Here is a 24595-nt window from a genome sequence, read left to right as displayed (position 1 = left end):
GGAGGGACAGCTGCAATTGCTAGCCTGCTGGGCAGCTGCTGCACAGGGAACTTAGGGGAGCGGGGAGCTGATGGGGGGCTGCCAGTCCACCCTGGTGCCAAGCCCCCACCAGCTAGCTGCAATGGGCTGCTCTTCCTGCAAGCAGTAGACAAAGCAGGTGGCTGCCAAACATCGTTAGAAGGGAGCATTGCACAACTTTAAACAAGCATGTTCCCTAATTGATCAGCAACATAACAACGAAACAACTTTAACCGGGACAACTTTAAGAGAGGAGTTACTGTATTGAAAAATTAATATCATGGCATTTCGCCTCTTACGCATTATGCAGATAAATGTCCCCATCCTATTACAAATAACTTTAGACATCCAATCTTCCTGTTGTAATTTGATGTCAGAATATTTTATTTTTCTGCCAATCTATTGTGTCTAAACAGTCAAAAGGAAAGGAACAAGAAAAACACACAGATATTTGCAGGGGCGGGGCTAGGGCAGGACGGGGGCAGGGCTAGGGCGGGGCTCCTCCCATCCTCTTTTTTACTTGCTGAAATATGGTAACCCTAGCTGTTATTCACTAGTTTAGTTCAGCAAGTGCCTCATTGAGGCATATGTTTAAATACCTTGCTGAAACAGGGCCTCAAATAACGCGTATAAAAGGGACAAATTATTGCTGCTTTGAAAGAAAATTTTCTTCCTTCTAACACCAAAAGAGTTATCAGAGAGACTTCATTCTCCTGACAATCTCAAAACCAGGTCAAGATCAATGGGTAAATAAAAAGAAAGAGGCATCTCCCAGATCCTTTTGTTTTTGGCAATGTTCAGTTTTGTAAACCACAAATGCATTTTGTTGATTCAGATTTTATTGTAGCCTAGTCTAAATAGTTTTCATTCTCGTGGCACAGAAAAGTACTAATTATTTGGTACAGCAAGTGAGACAGTTACCCAGCTGAGAAATACAATTACTATAGCAGGTAAGCATCAACCCAGCCGATAAATACAATTGCTATAGCAGGTAAGCATCAACATTAGTGGATCTCTTTCAAATGGTTATTTAAGAAGCTGGTTCTTTATTTTGTCCACTAGATGGCATACGATTTTCCTTTTAAAAAATCAGTTCACTACACAGTAGGGTCTAGCTCTAACTTTTTTTAGGTTCATTGGGAATGAAGCTGTTTCATTTTTAAGGTACTCTCTCATCACAGAGTATTACAAAGCACAAATCGTTCCTGTTGACCAAAATTGATGTTCCTCAACAATATAGTTCTTCTCCGCAGACAAGAAAAAGTGGATTGCTGTGTAATTGTGAGCTTTGGTACCTACCCCACTGAATAGTGCCCTCTTGAAGGAACAAACAGCAGCAGTTTGCTTCTGCTCTCTTACAGCTTGGTGTGACAAATTACTAGGCAAGCCTCTGCCCCCTCTTTTCCCCTCCGAGAACAGGATTCTACAAATCATTATAATATATTTTAGGGAGACGCTTATTTGAATAGGTGACAAATAAAAATACAGGACCTAATTCTCCTCTCACATCAATGTGAATCAGGAGTAACTCTGCATTGTGGTGCTCTCTGTTATACAGCTGGGACCAGATTCTGCACCCTGGAATATACCTGTGTAGCGAATTTAAACTTTTGACTGTAGTTGGTGTACAATATCTAAGTGACCTTTGTAAAGCCATTGAACTTCAGTTTCCCAGGTGCCAGATGTGGTATTGTGAGGCTTAATTATCAAGTGTTGAGATATTTTGACGTAATGAAGCACTACAGAGTTCAGGATCTCCTGCACCGTAGCCTTTTTCAGTACAAGGTCTGCTTTGCCTAGGAATGACTGTAAATACATGTAGTTTGAGTTACCTTCAGCCCATTGTCATACTACTTATTTTTGACATGAGACATTAAAGATAGAACATATGTCTTAACTTCACCATGATAAATATGTCATAAAAACCCTTATATTGAAGAGCAACAACAGGCTCTGGACCCACAGTTTCTTCAGTAAAAACCAATCTCTCTCAGAGAATACAGAAAGACAATCAATGTTTAATATTTACTGAAGTCAGTGAAGTCATATTTAATTCCCACTTAATTAGGGGGAAGAGGGAAAAATATAATAGTAACATAGTAAGTTCTTGAAAATCCATTTCAATTATTAATAAACTTGAGAAATTGACAATTTTGGGGCGGAAGTTAGGATGAAAATTTGAAATTGGAAAAAAATCTACATTAAAAGTGAGATATTGGACAAATGATATTAGGAGAGAATTTTGCTAACATAAAAACTGTATATCCCTCTGACCTCAGAAAAGCACAGTATGGAGAAGCAAATACTAGATTGTGCTTCTCAGGAGAAGCAATTGCATAAAATGCAGCAATTCATTCTGAGGTTTCAAGGGGATTCTTGTTAGCATTTTCTGTACATACTGAATTCAGCTAATTAAAGGGCAGTGAAGCTGGACAGTTGAGAGTGGTGCAAAGACATAATTCGAATGATGGATGAACTAAAACTGCTTTATTCTGACAGGTCCATTTACAGTAATGTGCAAATGCATTAGAACAAGCCTCTTTTTCACATTTTTTTTTATGATTCATTCAAAATACAACATAAAATTGAATTATAACTTAAGTCTCAAATTAAATCTGTTTTACTTTTTTAAAAATCAGCATTTTGTATGGCAAAACTTGGCAGCAATAACTGCTTTGTCTCTCTCAGGCACTGTTGCTATGTGTTTCTCTAGGTTTATGCATACATATTCCTTCTAATCTGCTGCAGCAATTATCATCTCGATTGTTCAAGTTTTGTCCCTTTTTGAGTTAAGAGACTTCTGTGTTTAACCAGGGTGAGGTCTAATAGAAGGCCACACAAGGGTAATAAGTTCCTCACGCTACTATTCTTCGTTTAAAGAATAACTATAAACTATAGTTCTTTCAAAATAATGACAACTTACACACTCTCTTTAATGCTTTTGGTGCAATTAACACACGTTTTTGAGGCGAGAAGAGAGTTTTAGCATTACTCCCATACAAAGTATTTTATCTGCCTAAATATTTATGTGGCTCCCATACGATTGAGCACTTCACACACATTAAGAAATTTATCTTTGTAACAATCCTGGAAGGTGAAGGAGTACAATTCTCATTTAACACATCAGGAACAAGGACTTGCCCAAGGTCACAAAGGAAATCTGGGTCAGTACTGGGAACTGTTTCCAGATTTCCTCAGGCCCAATGCAGTGGACAAGACCAACCACCATTTGCAAAGTACACTATATACAGCCATCTTCTGTTTCACCATAAGAGGTCTTCATGGCTACCCTTTTTTATCCAGAAAGAACACACTACCTCATCCATTCCTATTTCAAAACTGGTTTCATTTGATCAGTAATAATAATAAAAAAAAACTAGAATGTCTCATTTTTAAGTGTAGATTGGTTGCCCTGCTTCGTCACTTTTTTAGTGTCATATTCAACATGTGCATTAGACTGATAGCATACTGGAGGGCCTTGGGATTCCTGGTGGCAGCCACAGCACCTCACATCATGTTATTACAGTTCTAAGTGAAAAGAGCAAGTTATGCTGATGACAAATCACTACACTCAGTATTGAGACATGAATGCATGAAACAAACAGTAAAGCCAATACTTCATACAGCACATTTCCAATAATCTACATGCAAAGAAGGAACGATGTAGTACGGAGACAGGTAATTAAGGTCATCTGAGGGACTTCTTAAATGCAACCTCAACTCTTTGTTCCCTGGATTTCTGAGGTTTGTTTGTTATTAACTTTATCCATTTTCTCTTCCTATTTGACAGGGAATTTAACTTCAACTGAATGCAGTTTTCTGTATGGTAAGATGTTCTATATTACACATGCATTTTCCTGTCGCTGTATGTTGAAGGACATTGTGAAAGAGATGTGTTTTAAGGAAGGGAATTTGGGTGGCAGAATGAGTGTTTGAAAATATGGGAAGATTTTGACTGTGGGAGAAGGGAGATGAGATCGGATCTTCTGTAGAACTTGAGGGATGTTGATAACTTAGAAGTATATTTTCGAGTATCTCATTGCACTCAGTTTAAACCTCCCATTACAAACTTTTCTCATAGCATATACCTGGCTCTTGGTATTAAGTGAACTTGGAGTAATTCATCATCTTCTATACATCCATCCAGCATTAAAAAGACTATTGTGTTAAATCTGCTTAGTTCTTTTGCTCTCATCATCTTAATACTATAATTTTACAAATATGAAGCCCTGTCTCCATACTTCATAGGCGCTAGTTTATATGCCTATCTGACCCTGTTACATTTGATAAAATAAAACAATTTATAGTAAATTATATTGACAAACTCTTATTAAACACTGTAACATGGTTGTCCGCCTCCTGAGTGCCCCCTCATGGCTGGGATTGCTCTTCAAGCTATGCCTCAGTTTCCCTTCTTGGATTCCTCAATAACTCACAAAATGCTTGTGTCCAATAACAGAATCCCTTCTTGGGGTCTGGTTTATTCATACAAAATAAACTCAATATAAATCCTCTTCTTCTCCAGTTTCACACAGCACCTCCACCCTGAGTTCTGTCCACCTTGAAGTTTCCAAGCAAAGTACAGCTTTTCCACCCACCCTGGCTCTACTCAGTCTCTTCCCACTCCTGGAATCGGGAATAGACAGTTCGAACTTACCTAAGACTATGACAGGTTTCAGAGTAGCAGCCGTGTTAGTCTGTATCCGCAAAAAGAACAGGAGTACTTGTGGCACCTTAGAGACTAACAAATTTATTAGAGCATAAGCTTTCGTGGACTGCATCTGAAGAAGTGGGCTGTAGTCCACGAAAGCTTATGCTCTAATAAATTTGTTAGTCTCTAAGGTGCCACAAGTACTCCTATTCTTCTTTTTTCTAAGACTATGAGGTAGTCTTGCCCCCCACAGTTGCTTCCTCAAGCCAGCTACAGCTTTCCTGGCATTGCCCTATCTGGAACTTCCAACCCTACATCTTGTTACCAGCTACCACTTGAGCCCTCACTCTTTCTTAAGCCTCTCCCTTATTAGAGGCCTGATTGGGTCTGCCAAGCCACTGGTCACATGACCTTCATTTTCACTATCTGGAAAGGTGATTTAAATTTCTCACAGGTGGACAGAAGGCCACCTCCCCTGAAGGGGCCAGCCACCCTGTGACAATTACCTAAGAAGAACCATTTAAAATCAGAAAAATACTACATCTTTGTGTCCACTTGGATTAGTCTTATCACGTTAATAGTTCACAGTAGACAGTTCACAAAATTCACAAAAATAGAAGGGTGGCAATCTTATGTCAAGCATCCTAGCATTTGGGAAGAATAGTACAGAAGGATAGAAGAGTATCAGTGTGAGAGAGCTCTGCAAAATTCACAATGATTTTGCAGAACTGCATGTGGGAATTTCACTGGTTTGTGCAATTCAGACCTCCCAATGTTTTGCTTTATGCAAAATATTTCCGCAAACTAACTATTCTCATTTTGAAAACTTGAGAAACTTCTTTTAAAAGGTACATGAGCCCAGAACACGAAGACTCCAAAAGTTTCCTAGTCGTGAAACACAAGCTAGAATACATCACTAACGTAAATCTGCTCCTTAAAAATGTAAACATGCCAAATTTACAATAAAAACAAGAAGCAAGATCATCTCAGTACAGGATGTACCACCACCAGCCACTGAGTTCTGTTGGTATTATGGAAAGGGAATGGCTGGTCACCATGAACAAGTTATCACAGATTGCAGAATACTGAGTGATGCATCACATGTAAAAGGGAAGAGTTTGCTTAGCCCAGCTTTAAAAAATATAATATATGACATGTAAAATTTTGTTGATAAACCCAGAGGTGGTCGTGAAAGTTACAAAATGATAAACTTGATGTTATTTCTCTGCTTGTCTCTCTTCCAAAATTTCAACAAATATTTTGAGCACCAATGGGCAGAACCCTATTGATTTTGGTGAAAACTGTAAAACTGGAAGGGAAAAAATGGAGACACAGGGCCCCATCATCTAGTAGGCAGACCCAGCAGCTTCAATCAGGTCTGTAATTGTCTACTGCACAAAGAACCTGTTGATGGCAGCCATTAATGACTTCCAGCATAACTCCTCCCATCTTAGCTCTGCCCGTCACCTCAATAGAGTTTAAATGCAACCATGAGACTTATTTCTTTTCTGACTGGGAGCTAATGTAACAAATTACAGAAGCTTACCTATTTACATATGTCCCTGAAATAGAGGGGGATGAAGGGTGGCACACAGAGAGCTTGGGGGCATAGAAGGGGGGGGGGGGGAAATGGAGGGATGCAAGAAGACCACAGTGCTTGAAATAAGCTCAGCCAAAGGGAAAAAGTGTGAGACTTTCCACTTTTCCTACTATAGATGGGTGAAAAACAGCAACACTGACAAGATGCCTCTTGCTTGACATAGCCCACAAATCTCTCATGTTTTCACGTGTTCATTTTAAAAGGTTTTTTAAAAACATAAATGTGACAGATATGGCACTTTCCAGCAATATCCTTGGAAGACCTTATTGTATTAAGTGTATGTATTAAGGTGGGCCAGGATTGTATGTAACTTCCCTAGTGAGGCGATGTGACAGATGCAAGACCCGGAAGCATAAAGGATTTCAAAAGACTATATTGAATTGTGCCAGATAAGTGTGGTCTTTTTGGGACAATAAGTGTTAAGTGGATTTCCTGGGGAATTCCTGAGGACTGGCTAATGCAAATTCCACATCTCCGGTTCTGAGAAAACCCAGCCTTTTGAAGCTAGACCTGAGGAGAGGGCCATTGTCTGCTGATTACCTATTGCAGAAGGCTAGGATCAAAAATTTGAGTTACATAAAGACATGGTCTGCCATGCCTTTGTTCTGGATCCAACATAGATGGACTTATAACCAAGAAGAAAACCTAGTTGTGGGTTTTGAAGCACGAAAACCTACCAGACCCATACGTTGGAGTTGAGGGTGATCTGTGGAAAACTTTTTAGCATGTGTGTAGGTTCTCTTATTGTTCTATGTTTTCTCTGTAATGCTTTTACCTTAAGAAAAAATGTGCTTGCTCAGAAGAGGCTGTCTGATAATTTATAACACAGCCTTCCGAGACAAAGCGAAGCACAGGTGCTGGCCTTTCTAGGCAGTATGTCTTTCTGGGGGATATCACAGTATAAAACAGGGAGCTGTGCAGCTTTATAATACCTGGTCAAGCAGGAGGGGGTCAAGGGTCCCTACCCAAAGACAGGTGACAGCTGGAAAACTGAGATCTGACTGGAAACTCCTGGAGTGGACCACCAAAGGGAGAATAAAGGTACAGTTATCTGAAACTATGACTATAGCTACAAAACAATTTTATTTAATGTGGAATGACTTTTTTTATTATTAAAAACGTTGAGATAAAATTTTAAAACACAATTTTAAAAATTGTGGTTGGTGTTTTTTAAACTAATTTTGTTGCCTTTCCTAAATCTCTATCACTCTTCTCATATTCACTGGTGTAATCCTGTTCACTCTTAACAGTTTCTATACTCCTCTCCCCTGACCCCTCCACCCCACATTTTGCAGAAAGCAGGGTAGATAAAAATGGATGATAAATTTTTTATTTAAGTACAGGTTTATTTTTAAAAAATAAATCTATCTAAAATTAAACCATAATTATTAAAATAATTTAAATTAAATAGAAAAAATTCAAACAGCACATTTGCTGCCAAGTTTTAAAGATAGTCAAACCACTGGTGGAAGTCACTGGCTAAGCACCTGGAACCAGAGGCAATACTGTGTTTTGGCCTGCAGAAGTGATACCATTTTAGACTTGTTTCACGGGTTTGTTGGTGGGACTTGAGATAGATTTGATATTTTTTTCTTATTTGCTAAGCACCAATAAATAGCATTCATAATGGATGATATTCGTAAGTGTACTGCTATAGCTGTGTTCAATAGTTAAGGAGTCTGTTTAAAATAAATGTTAATTAAAAAAATTAAGGCCATGGTTTCAGAGCTTTTGTCCCTAAGAGCTTTTCTATTTACTTGCTCTGCTTCTTTCCCCACATTTGCTATTCCCCTGGGCACGGCACTCTAATGTATAAAACAAAATATAATTGACCTACTGTGCAAATGCTAGATGTGAACTTTTCTCCAAATGAAATTTCTGTTATGTATTAAGCACAAATAAAAAGAAAGATTAAAAAGTATATTTGTAGTCAGCAACTACTGGTTACTGTGGGTGTGTGGGGTATAAATAAATAAATAGAGGCATGCACTCCTCTCTCTCTAAAGAGGACAAAAGTATTGTTGTCAAATAAATCAAAGTTAGAAATAGCTGATCCCAAGTTAGATCCAATGTGTGTATGAAGTTCCCAATCATCTCAATTTTCTTCTTTGGGGAGAGAGGGTTGAGATGCAATTACACTACCATACATTCCATATTAGAGTTTATGATATTATTTCACATTATTGTTGAAACTTCTCCAAAGGGAATTAAACTGAAGCTATCAGAGGCATTTAAGGTCTGGTCACCTCCAAGAGGTGCTAAGCACACTGGACTCTGCTCAGTGCCTCTCAGGATCAGACCCTTACAATAAAAGATAATGGTGGATTTGGACAAGTGTCACTAACAGGAATGAGCAAACAATGACTTCTCCATGTCACTCATAAAAAGGTTTTTTCCCCTCTTCCCCTTAACAACTAATCCGAGAGGCAGAAAAATACTCATAAAAAAGCTGCACTCGGGAAATTTAAACTCCTGCAGTGTTGAGTATAGCTATAAAAGTAGGTAAGTGAAAAATAATCGCATTTGAAAATCCAGGAAGACATAAAAATTAGGTTTTCTATTAACGAATATACATTCATTTTGATACTTTGTGCAATGATCTCAACACCTTGTTCCCCCACATTCCCCTAATTTCACTTTTGAAAAGTAATATTATTCTGCTACTATACATACATTCTAGCAGCAAACACTGTGCTCAGTTCTGTTAAAAGAACAACAATATTGCATCACAATCTTAACCCGAATTTTTTTTCCTTCCCTCCTCCCTCTTCTGTTTTATGGGTCTCATTCTCAGAAAAATGTTGGTTTTGTATCAGCTGAATTAACCAAGACAAATTTCAGCCAAGCAGTTTTCTATGGAAAGTTGACATTTTAGGAGACTGCACAAATTGCTATAGTTAGAAGAGTCAGGCTCCAGTAGTAAAATATAATGTAGTTATGCTGGATTGGCCAGCACTGAAAATTAGTTATTTTTATTAATATTGATTCTGTTATCTTGTAAAGTCTGTGTTAGTTAAATTACATTTTATGACCAATATGCTGACTTACCTGCAAAAGACAAAAACATTCAATGAATCACTTTTAAAATAAGATTTTTGGCAGGATTAAATGCAACTGCAGTACTTCTATTATTTTTAATTCTACAACTAAAAAAAGAAAAATCTATTGTTTATAATCAAATTTTGGATTGACTGGCTTTCAGACAAAATTATGTACTCTGACTTAGTTTCTAGCAAAGTTGATTGATTTGATGGGTGAAACAAATGTCAACTTCCAAAAATGAACTGAGAATAATTTCCAGATATTAGTCACAGTCTTTGACAGAAACTAATCAAGCACTGCCAATAAAATGTCTAACACTTTTAAGCCCATTCCTATTTCACTATCTTAAAAGTTGCTTTACGTTGAACTTTAGGATCTGACTGGGGTGGACTGTGTCATATTATCTTGTCATGGACGTTTTTCTCCTTGAACGATTTAAAATAAGTAGTCCCAGGGGAGAAATTAGTGACATGTGAAGGAGAAAATAGGAGTCCTGTAATGGATTTCAGACTTACATAAAAACTTTCAAGCTCCATGGATCACAAGTTTAAAAGTTCATCGCTTTACTACATAACAATGGGGAGCTTACAGCAGGACCGTCTTTACAATATTTACTCCCCAACCACACTTCACACATTGTTAAACTCTGTCAGCTATCAGCTGACTCTCAACTGACCAAAAACAAAGAAACAATTGCATTCAACATACAGAGCTATAGTGACAGTAAAAGAAAATCAGGTGTCAGGAAAACCTACAATAAAAATAGAGCTTATTTTACAAGCTAGTTAAATGAAATATACAAGTATTACTTACAATTACTAGCTGCTCCTGTCCAGTTCAGCCTGAGCTGATCTGCTACCAGCATCCTTTAAGTTTGCTATATACATTTCCCAACAGCTTCATGCTCTCCTTCTGTGTAGTGTCTCCAAATCAGTCTCCCAATCAAACAGAGCAAATAGACTGCTATGTACAACAGACATTTACTTAATTAGTCTAACAAGTAATGGAGTTTTGGGTGGGAGAAAAGAAAAACCACCCCCGTCCAACTGCCTGTACATTTCATAGCTGAAACACATCATGTTGGCCATATAAATGATTGCCTTTTCCAATAAGCTAGAAATAAGACAGCTATACAGGAATTACAGCAGTGTGTGCATACAACGTATTCTCTACTGAATTGATTCCAGCTTGAAAGACATTGATGTATTTTCCTGACTGATTCTGTTCAGGAGACAAGCTTTTGAAACAGTGCATCCAGCACACAAGCCTATAGATACCCATCACATCAAGATTTAATCAGCTCAACTGTGGACCAAATCAGCAACCCCTTTCCTTTACCTCTAACCCAACCCAAAAAAATACATTTATGTGTTATTCCTAGCTGTTTATGTAAACATGAAAAAATGAAGGGCTCAGCAAAATTTATTGCAAAGATCCACTCTTTGAAGACAAAATTCTTCTTGAGGCTTCTAACCTTCAACTCCCTGAAGGTGCATTGCAGCAATGGTAGAAATTGATTTAGTGAAAAGCTTCTATTAGTGAGAGTGCTGTTCTCATCAGAAAGTCCCTCCCCTTGCTGTAATCAATAATTTAAGCAAAGCCAAGAATCATGTCAGCCAAAATGACCATGGAAACGGATTTTTTTTTCCCCTGTAGAGTAGAAGTAAAATTAAATTAAAGTCTGAATAGGAAATTACCAAAATTAACTCTGGGAACCATAGCTGCACACCATGGTTTAGATCTTTTTGTTCCCCAAAAGCTTCACAAGTTGAAGAAAGAATCAAAACTTTATTACTAAAAAGGGAAAGAATCTCCAGGTTTAATGTATTCCTCCCTGTGACAGTCTGTTATGCTCAAATAAGAAATCCATTCTACAGAGCTATAACTCTCATTTGAACTTCTCTCTATTATGGCAGTCCTGTTATATGAATATCTGTCAGTGTTTTGCAACTATCTCCTTGTCATATCTCAATCCAAAAGCAATTAAAAATAATAGGGAAAATGGGTGTGGTTAATATTATTTTATGCCAGTATTTAGGAAAAATAGTTTAATGATGACACATTTTTTGTTTGTATAGGTCAAAGCTTTTACTTGAAAATCGTATTTGAAAAGAAATTAGTCAATATCAAATGATGGTATATAAAATTTGATATTGTACATTTTGTAACAAGAAAATAGATTTAAGTTTCAAGCTCCCAAGAGACCATTATAAACAGTACGTAAAAATTGATAGCACACATTTTAAAACTTACGAAACATCTCTCCTGAGCGTCATTTAAGTGTCATAGACAAACCTACTGTGCAAATGAAAGAAAATGCACTGTTAGGCACCAGAAGTCTAGAGCTTAGGCACTATGGGAAGCCCATTTAATGTCATTATATTATGCCCTGCTGTGTCTTGGTAGTGGAGATTTATGGCCTGATTTTCATAGACGCTAAGCACCCGGGTGCACAACACCTCTGTAAAATTAAGCAATTAATTCTTAACTGTGAAGAATTTACTTGCTTTTATGGAATTGCCTAAAATACTTAATCCTTTCAAGACAGGGGCCAAGTAGCCATTCTAAAAAGAAGAGGGAGTTCAAGCTAAGTTCATTTTTGATGCACCACCCCCCTGCTTGCAAAACACTCCCCAGTACCATTGTTGCAGGTCAATGGGGACAGCCTGGTATGGGCCTGGACCTGCCCCGTCCCCCATTAGCAGAGAAGAGGTGGCCTCAAATCTTTTCTCTAGCCTAGTTCTTATATTGACATCCATTACTCCCTGTGTGTCCAACAGCACCCCTAGTGATAGTATAGCTGTGACTGATCCTGAATTAAGGAATATGGCCCTGATTCAGTCAAATCACTTGAGCACATGCTTAATTTGCACTGACTTCAAATGTGGGTTTAAGTGCTTTGCTGAATAAGGACAGGATTACTCCTGTACATAAAATCACTGAAGTCAGGCCTATATCCCTACAAAAAGCTGTGTGAATAATTGATTTTCCAGTTTGGTGGCCAAACTGAAATAATAATTTAAAAAAAAAAAGCTTTAGTTTTTGAGGGTTTTTTTTAAATAAAATGGAAGTAAAATTCAAACCAAAAATTTATTTAGAATTGAAAAATGAAAATGTTTTATTTTGACTTTTTCAGAAACATTTTTTCTTTTTCTTGGCTGAAAAAATTTGGCAAATTTGACACAGATTAGTGAAATATTTCGGTTGACTCAAATCTCTATTTGAGGGAGTAGGAGGGAAAGGGGTAGAAAATAAAATTGAATGTGAAATTTTTCACCCAGCTCTATTCCTGACTAATGCAAGAGACTCAAACCAAAGCAGAGCTATTTCAGGGCATTGCACTGTCTGAATGGACTGACCTCTCCATAACATCATACCAATAACTACATTTAAAGAAAATTATTTAGGTTACGAAAATAAACATTTAAAAGTTAGGGAATGCCAGAATTAAGATTGCCTGTGTAACTGTAATTCAGCCTCCTTGCACATCATCGGTGTGATACACTGTTTACTTAAAAAGAACAGGAGTACTTGTGGCACCTTAGAGACTAACAAATTTATTTGAGCATAAGCTTTCGTGGGCTACAGCCCACTTCTTCGGATGCATAGAATGGAACTCTGTAGAATGCATACTCTGAAACTGTTTAATTACATCAGGAGTGGGGAACCTTTTTTTCTATCAAGGGCCACTGACCCACAGGAAAAGTCAGTAGCGGACCACACAGACCCGCGCGGGGGGAGTGGTGGTGGAGGAAAGGCTCAGGGCTTCCCTTAGGTTCGGGTGGGATCAGAAATGAGGGGTTCAGGGTGTGGGAGGGGGCTCCGGGCTGGGGCAGAGGGCTGGGGTGTGGGAGGAGGTGAGGGCTCCGGCTGGGGGTGTGGGCTCTGGTGTGGGGCTGGGGATGAGAGGTTTAGGGTGCAGGAGGGGGCTCTGGGCTGGGGCTAAGGGGTTTGGAGTGCAGGAGGGGGTGCAGGGTCTGGGAGGGAGTTAAGGTGCAGGAGGGGGTTCTGACCTGGGACAGAAGGGTCGGGGTGTGGGCTCCGTCCAGGCAGCGCTTACCTCAGGCAGCTCCCGGTCGGTGGCACAGTGGGGCTAAGGCAGGCTCCCTGCCGGCCGGGACTCTGCACTGCTCCCAAAAGCGGCCGCCTTGTCCAGCACCTAGGCAGAGGAGCCAGGGGGCTCTGCGCAGTGCATGCTGGCCGCGCCCACCCACAGGTGCCACCCCCACAGCTCCCATTGGCCACGGTTCCTAGCCAATGGGAGCTGTGCAACCGACACTGGGGGCAGGGACAGTGCATAGAGCTTCCCTGATTGCTGCCGACCAGACTTCTGGCAATCCAAGGCTTGCGGCTCCACCCTCCCCTCCCCCCCCCGGGGGAGGGGGGACGCCGAGGGTCAGGGCTTCCGGCCAACGGCACGGAGACTTGCCACGGGCCGGATGAAACGAAGCAGCAGGCCGGATGTTCCCCACCCCTGAACTACATGATCACATTATATTCTTTTTCACGGGAGCCCTGACTCATTCAGTGCACAGGCTGGACCTGCTCTGGGGCTGAATCAGGGTTGTGTGGTGCAGGAGACTGTTGTCTGTAGGATCCATGCTTCATTTGTTGCAGAAGTTGGAAGGTGTGCAATGAATGAGACAGGGGATTGCAGGAAGAGGAAGGATGGTCTCATGGTTAAGGCAGCTGAATGCCCTGAAGAACTAGATTCTATCTCTGCCACAGAGTTCCTATGTGATGTTAGGCAAGTGAAACCGAACTAGTCAGAGGTGATCAAAAATTGTATATTCCTCTTTGAGACCCTGGGGTCTGGATTTGCTGAAGTGCTGAGCACTCATAACTGAAGTTGTGGGAGTTGTACTTTGAACATATAAATGTACTATATGTACATTTAAAAGTACCCTGAAAAATTAGGTCCTGGGTATCTCAAATTGGACGCCCAAAATTAGTGGATACTTTTACCTTAATTTCTTTGCCGTAGTTCCCCATCTGTAAAATGGGAATAACACCACCCCCTCAGCTAACAGGTAATATGAAAATAAATTCATTAATATCTGGGAAGACTCAGATATCTATTACAATGATGAGCATCATAGAAAAGTCCATAAAAATTAATAATTCTGTCTCCAGAGCAGTTTTTGAAAACAGTAGTAGATTCTAAATAAGGCACAATGTCGCACATTGAACGAGGAGAAATAAAAGCATTAAATAACTGCTTATTAAGTGAGCACCGCCCATCCCATGCACTGAATAAGGTAAAAACAACGAGAAGTCCGGTGGCACCTTAAAGACTAATAGATTTATTTGGGCATAACCTTTCATGGGTAAAAAACCCACTTCTTCAGATGCATGGAGAAGTGGGTTTTTTTTTACCCATGAAAGCTTATGCCCAAATAAATCTGTTAGTCTTTAAGGTGCCACCAGACTCCTCGTTGTTTTTGTGTATAGAGACTAACAAGGCTACCCCTCTGATACTTGAATGAGGTAAGGGTCCTGTGGAATAAATCATTTGTGATCATGTAATTAAAAGACTATCATAATGCATATTCACCTGGGGGCTGAATTAAGGTTGCACAGCTAACTATCTTTGGATTCTGGCAAGGAGTATATAAACCTGAACCTAATGAAAGGTTTCTCACCTGATTTGCTTCCCTTGATATCTAAATTTTGAATAGAAAAGATGTTTCCAGAGTTGGCAGGAGAAAAAGGATGTATCCTGTGACAAGAACATTTTGTTACCTGACAAGGAAACCACAAACATATTCAGAGACTGTTCAAAAAGCAGATTTCTTCTAGAAAAAATACCACTTAAGTGAAATGTTCAAACCTACATCACCCAACGACAGACTTTACCATATTCTTTGATGAGCTTCCACACTGGTGGAGATGATCCTGATAGCTGCTGAGGGCCAATTAAATGTATAATCAGCCAGAAATTCAGGTGCTATTATAGCTACTTCAGATGTTTGCTCTCACCCTACTGCCAACTCTTTATTTTTAATATGCCTATCACAGCTTTGGCATTTGAGCACCAAGGCAAGAAAGCAGAGTCAGTCACTTTCCTCTCCCAGAGCTGTTTCAGCTCTCTTATAAGGAATCAGCTGCTTAAGTCCTTCCCTGAGCCAGGTGTCTCTGGTTGGCTCATTTAGCAAGCCTGCATCAGGCTTCAAGTGTCCTGCAGGGCAGTGCCCTCAGTCCCTCGCTCTCTCACAGAATCCATCTGAAAACAGCTCTGGAAACTAGACTAGCATACATGACTGCCTATATTCAGCTACCTACTGCTTCAAACCACCTATTAAATTCTGAACTTAGGAACATAAGAATGGCCCTACTGGGTCAGATCAAAGGTCCATCTAGCCCAGTATCCTGTCTTCCGACAGTGGACAGTGCCAGGTGCCCCACAGGGAATGAACAGAACAGGTAATCAAGTGATCCATCCCCTGTCGCTCATTCCCAGCTTCTGGCAAACAGAGGCTAGGGACACCATTCCTGCCCGTCCTGGCTAATAGCCATTGATGGACCTATCGTCCATGAATTTATTTAGTTCTTTTTTGAACCCTGTTATGGTCTTGGCCTTCACAACATCCTCTGGCAAGAAGTTCCACAGGTTGACTGTGTGTTGTGTGAAGAAATTGCCCTAGGATCTACTGGTCCCTGTGTCCTATTCTATCAAGAGGAATAGCAGTTCCTTTTCGTCTTCCTACAGATTTCAGTATCCACCTTATGAGCATGGACCAACTGGACTGAATTTTGGCAGGAATTCTATGCAGCTTAGAAAAATGCTGAGGCATAGATTTATCAGGTCAATCTCACTCATATTTCACTCTTTTTTTCATAGCTTTATGTGTTGGAAGCAATTTTTTGAAGTCTGGTGTTAATTAGCATTGGATCTTTGCCTGTTTCTTTAATATCCTCCAGGCTGTCCTCTTTAATATCCTCTAGACACATACATTTGGACACACTTCTTACAGATAATTTATAAACAGGATCTATCTTACTCTCTGGCTTCACTTCTTCAGATACTGATCCTTCCTTTTTACTCCAAGCTAGAGTTGTGAAACATGCTACCCTAAGCACAGAAGAGTTTCTGGAACAAGATGCACTCAATCTTATGGAGGAAGCCTAGGGTCTGGAATTATTCTCATTCATGTCAGAGAAAAACAAAGCTAGAAAAGCTTAGAAAAACAGCTTGTGAGGTCAGGGAAAAGGAAACTCAAATAACCACTGCTTCTTAAATTTTATTTTCACTGGACATATGCCTTGCTTCCCCTAAAAGTATTTTAAAAAATCTTTCACATTAAGATAATATACTGTAATCCCAAATAAAAAGGAAAAAATAATATCTGTTAAATATACAGTGTGAGACCAGTAAATTGCATTATAAGGCTACTTAGAACAGGATTCTGAAGACCCTGTCAACTGCTATAGCTTCAATGCTCTGAGTAAAGCAATGCTGTCAGTCATGTTTCTACATACTCTTGTCATAAAAGTTTGTTATCTGCACAGCTTGCACCTTTCCCTTTTCCTGCTCAAATATTCTATATTTTCCAGCTAATCAACAGCAAGCTTTAGTTTAACCAACAGTTAACTATGGTACACAAAACTGCATTACATGCATTTGTAAAGCCCTCAACATCATAGTATCTGAGCACTACTTGCATGATTAAAAAGAAGCACAATATTTTCCTCCAAACAGGGAACTATAAACTTTGCCATGCAAATCAATAAAAACTCTTTCCCCCCTCACCCCCGACAAAACCCAGGGGCCTGCAAGTAGGAGACCAACTGACAAGGACATAAGCCAATTGACCAAATTCAGGTGCAGTTAGCCAGATCCTTAGCTGGTGTAAAGCCAACTGAAGTCAGTGGAGTTATGTCAGTTTACACCACTGATGTTCTGGCACAGTATATCTAAAGCATAGGCCTAAGTATGGGAGTGTGATGTGTTGGACAAACCATCACAAGAAGAGAAGATAAGGTGAAGCCAGTCCCACCCTGCATCACCTGCCAGCAGGACCCTCCAGCTGAAGGGAATTTTAAAAAGGGAATGAAGCAGGCTCTGAAGGACCTTGACAGAGAAATCTAGATGTGAAGCAGAGAAGATTTAGAAGTAAGCAGCCCTGAGCATGGAAATCTAGGAGCAACCAAGCCTGGGAAGAAGGCCTGACCTTTATTTTGTCTTATTATTCATTTGTTTGTTAAATAAAACCAAAGCTCAGGAAGGGAGTGAGTTTTTCTGTACACAGAGGGTATGGACTATGCCTTAAGGGAGATAGAAAAAGTGTCACTGGAACTGTGTGAAACTTTGACTGTGCCTCTGTGAGCACTAACTGAATGGTAAATACTTCTCTGTGCATTGTTAAGATGTTCAGTGTTGCAATGCCTAATTGATTAAGGAGCCCACGTCTCTGTGACAGTGTACCCCATATGGCTTTATGGGGGGTGCTCATAAATGTATATATGATATAACTGGAATAGGGTTTAACTACATATGCCATGTAATGCATCTATGTAAAGGTTATAATCTACTGGTTATGTTCATCCTAGTTGCATGCAAGCACCATTTGTGTGTTCAAAGTTATGAACATTGGCTGTATAATTGCTTGATTTCTAATTAGCCTTAGTTAGAACATTTGGTCACTTCTTGGGAAAGGAATGTGCAAATTAAGTGCTCAATCAGGAAGCACTTAACAGACAAAAGAGCTTGGAAGACTCCAATCCACATAAGAAGTCTACCTGAGGACATTCAAGGTAGCATGTGTGTAATGGCTGCTACCTGCAAGTCCTGACTCATGCATGAGCATGGGACTTGCCCATGTGATTCCAAATCTCCATTTTGTGACTGGATACTACACAGGTCTCCACCCACAAGAGAAAGTCTATTTAAACCTCTGGGAGACCCTTCCATTTTGTCTTCAGCTGGCTAAAGAAGGAGCCTCTCCACCCCCCAGGATCTTGAAGGAAACTGGAACAAAGGACAGTAACTACAGGGGGTGTGAGTGATTGCTGGACTCAGGCTAAAAGGAGATTAGTCTGTAAAAGGGAGCATTCTGGAACTGGTGAGGATCTTATCTGTATTCAGTTTGATTAGACACAGATTTGAGCATTTTATTTTATTTTGCTTGGTGACTTACTGTAGTGAGTCGGTGTGGATCCCCTCCTGCCCAGCAGAGGGAGCACCCTTGCCGGCACCCGAGTGGGTGGAGCCACCGCTGCCTGTTCCCACCCCCTGGAAGTCCAGGGGCAGGACAGGAAGTATAAAAACCGGCCGCCGGAGCTCAGTCAGAACCCAGCCGCCGCAGGGAGCAGACATGCTGCTGGGAGCTCGCGGCCGGGAGACCTTTGAGACCCGAGACCGTTGCCCTAACTGGTCGGACCTGCCCCGAGCCCACTACGAGGAGGAGCCGCAGGAGCCCCCCTGCACCCGGTATTGGGAGGAGCCGTTGGGCCTGCCTCGCGCCAACTACGAAGGCGAGGAGCCCCCCTGAGCCCCTCCGCCCCTACTGTTATTCAGAGGAGCCGCCCGAGCCCCAGTGGCCGGATTTCCCCGAGGAGCTGCCGGACCTGCCCCCAAGCCCTGGACCAGAGGAACCGATGCTGCTGGACTGGCCCGAACCTGGCGTCACCAACGAGGTAGGCCCTGAGGGGGAACACGGAAGTAGCCCGGGGGTAGCCGACCCTGGTCAGGCTATAGACCCATGTGAGCCGATGTCAGTGTGTTTCAGTCAGGACACCCTACTGACCAGCAGCGACACGAGCCGCTGCTAGGGCCCCGGGCTGGGACGCAGTGGAGTGGGTGGGCCTGCGTTCCCCCGCCACCCCACTCTCGGGTGGCAGGTTTCCCCCTCACCCAACGCTCAGGTGTAGGAACCTGGGCCTACCTAACTGATTGGTTGCACAGCCCCTGCACCAGAGGCCTGAGCTCCCTAACTGTTGTGTTGTTGCTCAGCCCCTGCACCCAAGGGCCTGAGCTGTGACTGTTTGTGCCCCACCCTGATCCAGGGCCTGGGCCTACCAAACAAACTGTTGTGTTGTTGCTCAGTCCCTGCACCAGAGGGCCTGAGCCCCTTAACTGACTGTTGCTCAGCCCCTGCACCAGAGGGCCTGGGTCCTGGAGTAACTGTTTGCTTGCTCAGCCCCTGCCTGAGGGCCTGAGCTCCCTGAACTGTGGGCCACTCAGCCCTGCATCGAAGGGCCTGGGCGTTGACTGTCTGTGCTTGTAGTGAGTCGGTGTGGCTCCCCTCCGCCCAGGAGGGTCGAGCCCCGGCACAAACCTACTACACTTACTTTGTTCTGTCTGTTACTACTTGGAACCACTTAAATCCTACTTTCTGTATTTAATAAAATCACTTTTACTTATTAATTAACTCAGAGTATGTATTAATACCTGGGGGAACAAACAACAAGCATATCTCTCTATCAGTGTTAGAGGGCGAACAATTTGAGTTTGCCCTGCATAAGCTTTATACAGGGTAAAACGGATTCATTTGGGTTTAGACCCCATTGGGAGTTGGACATCTGAATGCTAAAGACAAGCACGCTTCTATGAGCTGTTTTCAGGTGAACCTGCAGCTTTGGGGCAAGTAATTCAGACCCTGGGTCTGTGTGGAGCAGACAGGAGTGTCTGGCTCAACAAGACAGGGTGCTGGAGTCCTGAGCTGGTAGGGAAAACAGGAGCAGAGGTAGCCTTGGCACATCAGTTGGAAGCTCCCAGGGGGGTTTCTGTGATCCAACCCGTCAGTCTCATTTTCAAAAGGGCTTCAGGCACTTGGGAGCTAAGTGCCTAAATACTTTTTGAAAGTGAGACTTGGGCACTGCAATGCTGATTGCAGCAACAAATAATTACCTTTACAAATCTGGGCCTTACAGCCTCTCCCTCACCAGAATCTGAGTCTATATAGTCCCCGCTAGTTATTCAGTGTAACTGCAGAAAGCAAAATAAGAACAAAATACAAGATATTCAAAAAACGGACACTGCCACTTCAGCTATGAATCAGAATTTAAACCAAATTAAAATTGTATAAATTAAGTGAACAAATGTTTAATATTAAATTAAAAAAGAAAACCTTTGTCCACCTACTTTTCTGAAAAGCAGCCTTCCAGAGGATAGGCTAGAAGTATTCCCTGAGATTCTTTAAGGCCAGCTTCTCCAGCCCACTAGGCAGGTTGAAGTGGCCAGATATGCCCAGGGGAGAATTCTGCCTGTGCAAGTGTCCACTGATACAATTCTGGTGTAGGTGTCTTTGCCACTCCTTCTGGCAGCTGCCCCCTGAACTCCAGTGTGGGGCAGGTGGGAAGGAGGCATGTTGGGAGAGTTCTGGTGGGTATTGCGCCATAAATAACAAATCAATTTATTAACACTGATTAATTTGCTTTCACACATCTGTGTGACATAGGGATTGCACCCATTTTACAGATAATTGAAGTGAGTTAGAAGTATAAAAGGTCCAATCTTGCTTCTATAAGAGTCCATGGCAAAGTTCCTATTAAACTAAATGTGAGAACAATTATGCCATAAGGGATCTGTAAACTTGGCTACTGTCTCTCTGTGTTGAGGGGTAGATAGGCCATCCCTGAGCATCTCCCTCCTTCTCCTTACTGGAAGGAGAAGGAGCTAGGGTGATGCTGGAAGCCATCTTGACCATTGCTTCCCCTTGCTACAATGGAGGGAACAGAATGGAACTATTTTTCCCTCGTCACAGGGGCCTTATTTAATGTCTCCCTGCCTGCAATGATATCAGTAGAACGGCATAGGTTGCTTGGGGCTGCAGAGTTTCTGGAAAATCCTCATAACCTTTCTGGGACCTGAATTTAACCATCTGGTAACCGCTGGAACAGACTCACGCTACTCTGATCATGCTGAGAAAAGACAAATTTTGTCCAATTAAAAAAAGGGAGAAGGTATCTTTCTCTTTTAAAAGTGACTGGCTGAAAACCTGACAGATGCGATCATGTTTATACCTTTTGCTAGCAGGAAGAGTAGGCATTGCTAAATAAGAGATTAAATATTACCTATTTTTAAAATAACATTTCATAGCAGTAACTGCTGGCTTTGCAGTCACTTACATTTAAAAAAAAGAAAACATTGAAGGATGTCTTTTTTTTTTTAATAGATGCATATTATGTTGTTACACTATCTTATGCTACAAATCCTAAAAGTTCAAAGTGGAGGATGTATTTCACTCTAAATATATTGTGCCAGTCTTTTACTTATTTTCCCCCCTTTCATTGAAATGTGATTTTACTTGTAAATAGCAAAGTCTGCATTTAAAAACACTCTTCACATTTATCATCTCTCAGTTATATCCACTCCCCAATATACATACATCCACACACACACACACAATGGAGGATAGCCATTTAGGGCATGTCTACACTGCAATTAGACACCTATGGCTGGCTCAAAGTTTGTGGGGCTAGGACTAAGGGGCTGTCTAATCGCAGTGCAGATGTTCAGTCTCTACCTCCACCTCACAGGGTCCTAGAGCCTGGGCTACAGCCAAGCATCTACACCAAGGATGGCGAAACTTACTGACCCTCTGAGCCGCATACAACTGTCTTCAGAAGTTCGAGAGCCGGGGTGTGCCTGCAGGAGCTTGGCGCGTCAGCCCTGTAGGAGGCACCTGCTGGGGCTTGGGACTTCAGCTCTGCTCCTGCTGAAGCCTCAAGCCCCAGCAGGCATGCCGCACAGGGCTGAAGCCCTGAGCCGCTCCTCACTGATGGGCAGAAGCCCCTACCCCACCACCCCGCTGCAAGGCAGAAGTCCCGAGCTCCCCACACCCCACAGTCTGGTAGGTGGAGAGTGGGGGAGGCGATCTTCACAGGCCACACTTAAAAGCAGCTCTCGAGCCACAGTTTGGCCACCCCTAGTCTACACAACAATTAAACAGCCCCATGAGCCCGAGTCAACTGGCATGGGGCAGCTGTGGGTTTTTAATTGCAGTGTAGACATAGCCTTATTTTCTCCTTTTATTGTATTTAGCACCTTGTGTAACAATACTGATAGATCAAGTTCATGCATTCATTAATCTTTGTATACAATATGTAAAAGTTTGTATCAACAAATTACAATTATCATTACAGTGTTGCATGTGGGTTAGAAGTCTTAAACAGTATTTATTATAAAAAGTTATGAGATGGTTCACTAACTAAATCAGCAGAGTTATTCTACTTCCCAACACCCAAGAACATCATATTGGTCTGAATGTAAAACCCTTCCTTGCCACAAGTTCAGGATATGCAAGAATATTGTAGCTTTCAAACCTAGATTCTCACGTTTCCATTTCTGCAACCAATGACATGCCCATCTTGTTCAAACTAATATCAAATTTTATTAACGGTTTATTAAGAAATATTTTCCATGAGATTCAGAGTGGGGGAAATAATAGAAATAAAATGACTCAGAGGAAAATAACAAAATGATCCTTTAGCACCATGGCAATATCTATCTGAATTATATATTAACACTGAACTCCTATTTTAAGGTATTGAGTACTCTTTGAAACTTTTACTAATGGGATCTATAGAATTTTAACAATAGGAAGAATTTTTCCTTCTCACAGCATGTAAAACTACATCCAAGAAGTTCTTGGTGTTTTCAGCCTAAATCACTTAAGAGAAAAATAAGGTACAGCTAAATGCACACAAACACATGCCATCAGTCAGCCTGACACATTTTAAAGTCTGAAGAGTCCATTGTTTTGAAAATTTCCTATCTCTCTAAAGCTATTTAGAATAAAGAATTTATTTCACAATGTTGCACTGCAGCAGTTTTAAAAGAAGAAAAAAAACAAGGAATACTAGCTTTATGTATGACCAAATATTAATTTTCAAAAAGGCTCTCATTGCCTAAGGTGCAGAGATACCATACAAAATCATACAACCTATGCTGGTTCACTAATTTTACAGCATTTAGAAATTACTTATTCCTCAACCCACCCAAAAATCAACTATTAATCCCTTACAAATTGCTTCTATCTGGATTAGATTAAATTTAACTCCAAACCCAACTAAAAATCAATGGAAAGACTCAATGAGGCTCTGGATCAGCCCTTTAAAATAAAATTTCACCCATTGCAGGGACCATTGATCTCTCAGTGTTTCTGAAGCACCCGTCTCTGCAACATCTAGTAGCTGCCAGTTGGTAGGCCAGATATAAATGAAATCATCCTGATGTACGGTAAGGGTTTGTGGATTAAAGACCCGAATATCTTCTCTGTCTACCAGGAAATGATCAGATAAAGGCACAGGTGGTTAAGATGAAAACCACCCAAAACTGTTCTTCACTCCTTTATCAAAAAGGCAAGTTCAGATCATTCATTGCATTTATCAGCCAGTACAGATAGTTCACTCCTTATTTTACAATCTTAGCAGCTTGATGAATGGACTAGATAAATGGACTTGATCATGGGCCACAGACTCCTGTGGATGCCCAATGGTCCAAATAACTGAAAACATGTGTGAATGGAGTCACTGCTGAGAACTACTTTCAAAAAATTTGCTCTATATTAAGTAGGTCTAAAAATACTTCCGTGAATCATGATTTTTGCTGTTTTTACTAGTGGAGGATTCCCCTCCCCTCCTCAAATTGGAGCTGCAGATACTCCATGCCTTTAAAAAAATCAGGCTCTAACTGTTTAACAAAGTACCAGTCATGACATCCATGAACCACTGCGAAGGAAAATACCACATTTGGCTTCTTGATCTCTTTCAGTCACATCAACAAACTATCCACTCTAGAAGAGGGAAGGCATCTCAACAATAAGCTTTTTGACAAGCCAGAGGCAAATTAAAGATGGTAAATTAGCACAACTCTTGGGTGTTTTAGTGCTCTGGGAGCTTTAAAATGGGCATTAATGGTTAAAATCCTTAAATTTGCAAATAAATAAATAAAAACAAAAACAAACAAACAAAAAAACTTAGCTTCTTAGGAAAAACATTTTAAGAACCAAGAAATTGCCATACTGGATCAGACCAGTGTTCCATTTAGTACAGTGCTCCGTCTCCAACACTGACCAGTACTAGACGCTTCAGAGGATGGGGAAAGAAACCCTCATGTTACATGAAGTGACTGTTTTCTGCAATTTTTCTCAATAGTTTCTCTCAACTTTCTAAATATTATTTTCCTGCAGTTCAAGTATAAAGGAATAAAAAAGTTCAGGAGTGAAATTCTGGTCCCACTGACTTCAGTGAGGTCATGATTTCACCACAGAAACCCCAGCAGTCTGTCATAGAAATCCCACTTCACTGCACAATGAAAGCTCATTCTGGGGGAAGAAATG

At 41.0% G+C, this 24595-nt stretch overlaps 1 protein-coding gene across 20 annotated transcripts in view; it reads right to left on the bottom strand.

The window, feature by feature from the left end:
- Nucleotides 1-24595, bottom strand: part of APBB2 (amyloid beta precursor protein binding family B member 2) — a 339661-nt gene that overhangs the window by 151725 nt on the left and 163341 nt on the right. The window contains exon 1 of one of the 20 annotated variants that reach the window (XM_065596936.1): nucleotides 10125-10276. The exons of the other annotated variants lie outside the window; for them this stretch is intronic. Within the exon in view, the coding sequence (XP_065453008.1) occupies nucleotides 10125-10176 (52 nt within the window). The 5' untranslated portion in view covers nucleotides 10177-10276. Of the gene's footprint in view, nucleotides 1-10124; nucleotides 10277-24595 lie in introns of those variants that run through there. 20 annotated transcript variants of the gene reach the window in all.

The sequence above is a fragment of the Chrysemys picta genome, chromosome 5, assembly GCF_011386835.1.
Source record: "Chrysemys picta bellii isolate R12L10 chromosome 5, ASM1138683v2, whole genome shotgun sequence".
Taxonomy (NCBI): Eukaryota; Metazoa; Chordata; order Testudines; family Emydidae; genus Chrysemys; species Chrysemys picta.
This window is presented reverse-complemented; position numbering and strand designations above follow the sequence as displayed.